This window comes from Acanthopagrus latus, chromosome 2, assembly GCF_904848185.1.
Source record: "Acanthopagrus latus isolate v.2019 chromosome 2, fAcaLat1.1, whole genome shotgun sequence".
NCBI classification, from domain to species: domain Eukaryota; kingdom Metazoa; phylum Chordata; class Actinopteri; order Spariformes; family Sparidae; genus Acanthopagrus; species Acanthopagrus latus.
The window spans coordinates 11,042,269-11,045,354 of NC_051040.1; the positions used below are offsets into that span (position 1 = coordinate 11,042,269).

The window sequence follows — 3,086 nt, forward strand, 5'->3', positions numbered from 1 at the left end:
ACCCTAACACTGGGTTTCTTTTTATTAGAGCCCTGTTATAATTCCATACCCTAAACATCACTTTGTAGGAAATACTTAACCATATGATTTAATCATAAAACATGTGAAGCGTAAACTAATATCACACCTGCCACGGCTCCAGTCTTTGTAACTTGCCACAGCTGTGCCCGCTGAAAGGGCCTTTCCCTGGCTCACACTGCAGCATGTCATCAAGGGCATGGGCCAGAGCATACACAGCCTTGTACACATTATACTCTGGCCTGAGGTTTGAAATGTCCAAAAACTCATTCTCCACATCCTCTAGCTTTTCTTGTCCAGTACATAATGTGCCCCCATCCTCCAACCAACCTGCTGGAGGTGGTGCAAATCTACACTGAAATGTGAATTCCCAAAACTGGTTTACCTGAAACATATTCAAATCAGTGTTATAATTGATGATTACTAGATAAATACTAATCTTACAAATAACAGATCAAATTGCACAGCTAAAAATCTCACTATGCTATTTCCATAGCTGTTGTTGTGGTGTAGGTCAGGGTGTATCTGTAGGAGGAATTCCTTGAAGCCTGGTATTTCTCCTCGACGGATGGCAATGCCAAGTGTGCCAGCCAGGTACGGCATGAGGTCAGGGGTCTGGAGGACAGTAGCAGCTGTCCATGCTTCACTGGCCATCCACTGCAGGCCTGTCACATTTTGCCTTACCACCTGCATACAAAATAAATGAATTCATACTGATATGACAATTAATTAGTCTCGTCTTCTGAAACCCACACATTTGATACCTTGTCTTACTTGTTCATATGGAGATCCAATCTTTTATGCATTTTTAATATCAAAATGGTTACAACTGGAGTTTTGTGTAATTTATCTGAATACCTGATTCCTTAACAGGTTTATAAGACAATAACAGGTTTGACGTATTACATTCAATATACAGTATATTTGTCAAAGCGGAATATATTATTGCAACTTCAGTTTGAAAGGTAAAACTTTAGGATGCATAGTAATGTTCATTTGTATTTTTAAGCCCAACCTCTTCCATGAGGTTAATCATGTGACTCTCATGTGCAAACACAATGACCACACGAGCTGTGGATTTCTTCATCACATCCACAATCCTTCTTAGTTCAGCTTGGTCAGTTCCCCAGGGTAAAATCTCAAAGTAAGCCAGACATCCTCCGCCAGACTGCACCAGGTCAGATTGGAAGGATCGAGCAGCGTGGAGTCCATAGTCATCATCACTGATGAGCAGACCTGCCCAACTCCAGCCAAAGTGGTTCAAAATCTGAATCATAGCACGCACCTAAATTAGTAAACAGTGAAAGGATTAGTGCACAGTGGAAAACCTGCTAATTAGGTTCAACCGTGGACCTTGTGTCCTTGTTTGATTATTGCCTCTCAGGTTTGTTATTGGAGACACAGCACCCCCATAAGTGACACATAGAGTGACTTGTTTTTATGTAGAAGGAATTATTTTTTTTGTTGCATATTTGTTCTGAGGAAGATTTCTCTACAACTCGTTTGCATGTTCATTTTGTTGACAGATGGTCACCTGGAAAGCGTCACTTGGGATCGTCCTAAAGAAGGATGGAAACTTCTGCCGGTCGCTCAGACAGGAACATGTGGCAAAATAACTCACCTGTGAAAGACACATACTGTTCATCCTGAAAATATTCAAAGCCTTTTCAAGCTCCTTTAAACTTTTAAGGTCAGTTACTCCATGTGCACATGTGACGGTGCATTCAAAATTACATCAAAATGATCCAACACAATTATTAGATTGAAAGGCTGAAAACTTACCATAGGTACGCTGTACAAACCTATGACAGTGGATATGGCAATAGAACGTGTGGAGGAAGAATCACCCACAATCCCTATGACTGGAGGGGTTCCTGCACAGGTCTCGTTTAATATAAATTGCTCTTCTTGACCACTGACTAAGGATAATGCTGCACGAAATCCAATCCCTAGTTTGACACAGTTATCATAAAGACTGTATCCCAGCGTGACATTAGGTAGCAGGTTGGAGTTTCTGTTAATCTCATCAATGGCAAAGGCCATGGTCTGGGCCTGCCTGAATCCTAGAATATCAAAACTAACACAAAAATGAGCACTGTTAAGTCTTGATGAATACAACATACAGTAAATGTGACAATTTAAACATGTTGCACAATTGCAGATTTTACAATTAAGACAGCTGAATAACAACAATTATTGAATCAAATGTGCAAATAAATATAAATAAATATTTAAAATGGCATACATACAAGTTATTGCTTCTTATCAGAAATGCATTCAGGCAATAGAATACATTTTGCCCTGCTTCTGCTTCGGCTGCTTCCCTAATAAACTTACCTGTGGCAGGTAGGCGGTTGTGGCTCAGAGGAAAAGGAAAGGTCAGGAAAGACAGAAAAAAAGTGGATCTCAAACAGCCCACCTAGAACCACATCTCCAGCCTTGTGCTGCCCATTCAGATTAAACTGTCCCTGTAACAGGCATGATGAGGAATCAAGAGGGGAGGACACAACACCAGAGAAGTAGGAATACAACAATGTGAAATACATAAGCAAGATAAAGTTGGCCTCTAAATATGCCCACATGACTCTCCTCCTGTTCATCCCTTTTCCGAGTGCAGCTTGATAACTGTTAACCTCTTTTATTGACTTGCAATATTATTTCATCTTACACACCACCCATTGGACTATTGGGGCACAAGCAAAAACAGGGGCAGGGGCTGTACCACATTTCATTTGTTAATAATTCTGTGTTGAGGCAGAATTAATTTTTGCAATTTTGATAAAATATCCGGCCATGCGAGCACAATTTCCAACCCAAATTTTACTTTTTAGATGATGAATGATTGGTGCGTTTTGGCTTATGAATTACAACCATATTTGTGTTCATCGTCATATATATTTTTAGTCATTAACTGTTTGAGTTTGATATGTAAATTATGATGTTAAGTATATAGACCATCCAGTAAAACATTTACTTGCATTGTAGTAAAATACAAGTTTTTGTCAGATATGCTCTGCAGTCTAAAACCAAATCATATCAGAAGAGTATATTTCCCAATTTATAACAAA

The 3,086-nt window shown here is 39.5% G+C and overlaps 1 protein-coding gene across 1 annotated transcript in view; it reads right to left on the reverse strand.

Moving 5' to 3' along the window:
- Positions 1–2,564, reverse strand: part of LOC119032550 (extracellular calcium-sensing receptor-like) — a 4,517-nt gene extending 1,953 nt beyond the window's left edge. The window contains exons 1-6 of the mRNA XM_037121873.1: positions 2,356–2,564; positions 1,801–2,095; positions 1,553–1,639; positions 1,034–1,303; positions 499–705; positions 128–403 (exon numbers count right to left, since the gene is read on the reverse strand). Of these exons, the coding sequence (XP_036977768.1) occupies positions 128–403; positions 499–705; positions 1,034–1,303; positions 1,553–1,639; positions 1,801–2,095; positions 2,356–2,564 (1,344 nt within the window). The remainder of the gene's footprint in view (positions 1–127; positions 404–498; positions 706–1,033; positions 1,304–1,552; positions 1,640–1,800; positions 2,096–2,355) is intronic.
- Positions 2,565–3,086: the final 522 nt, after the last annotated feature.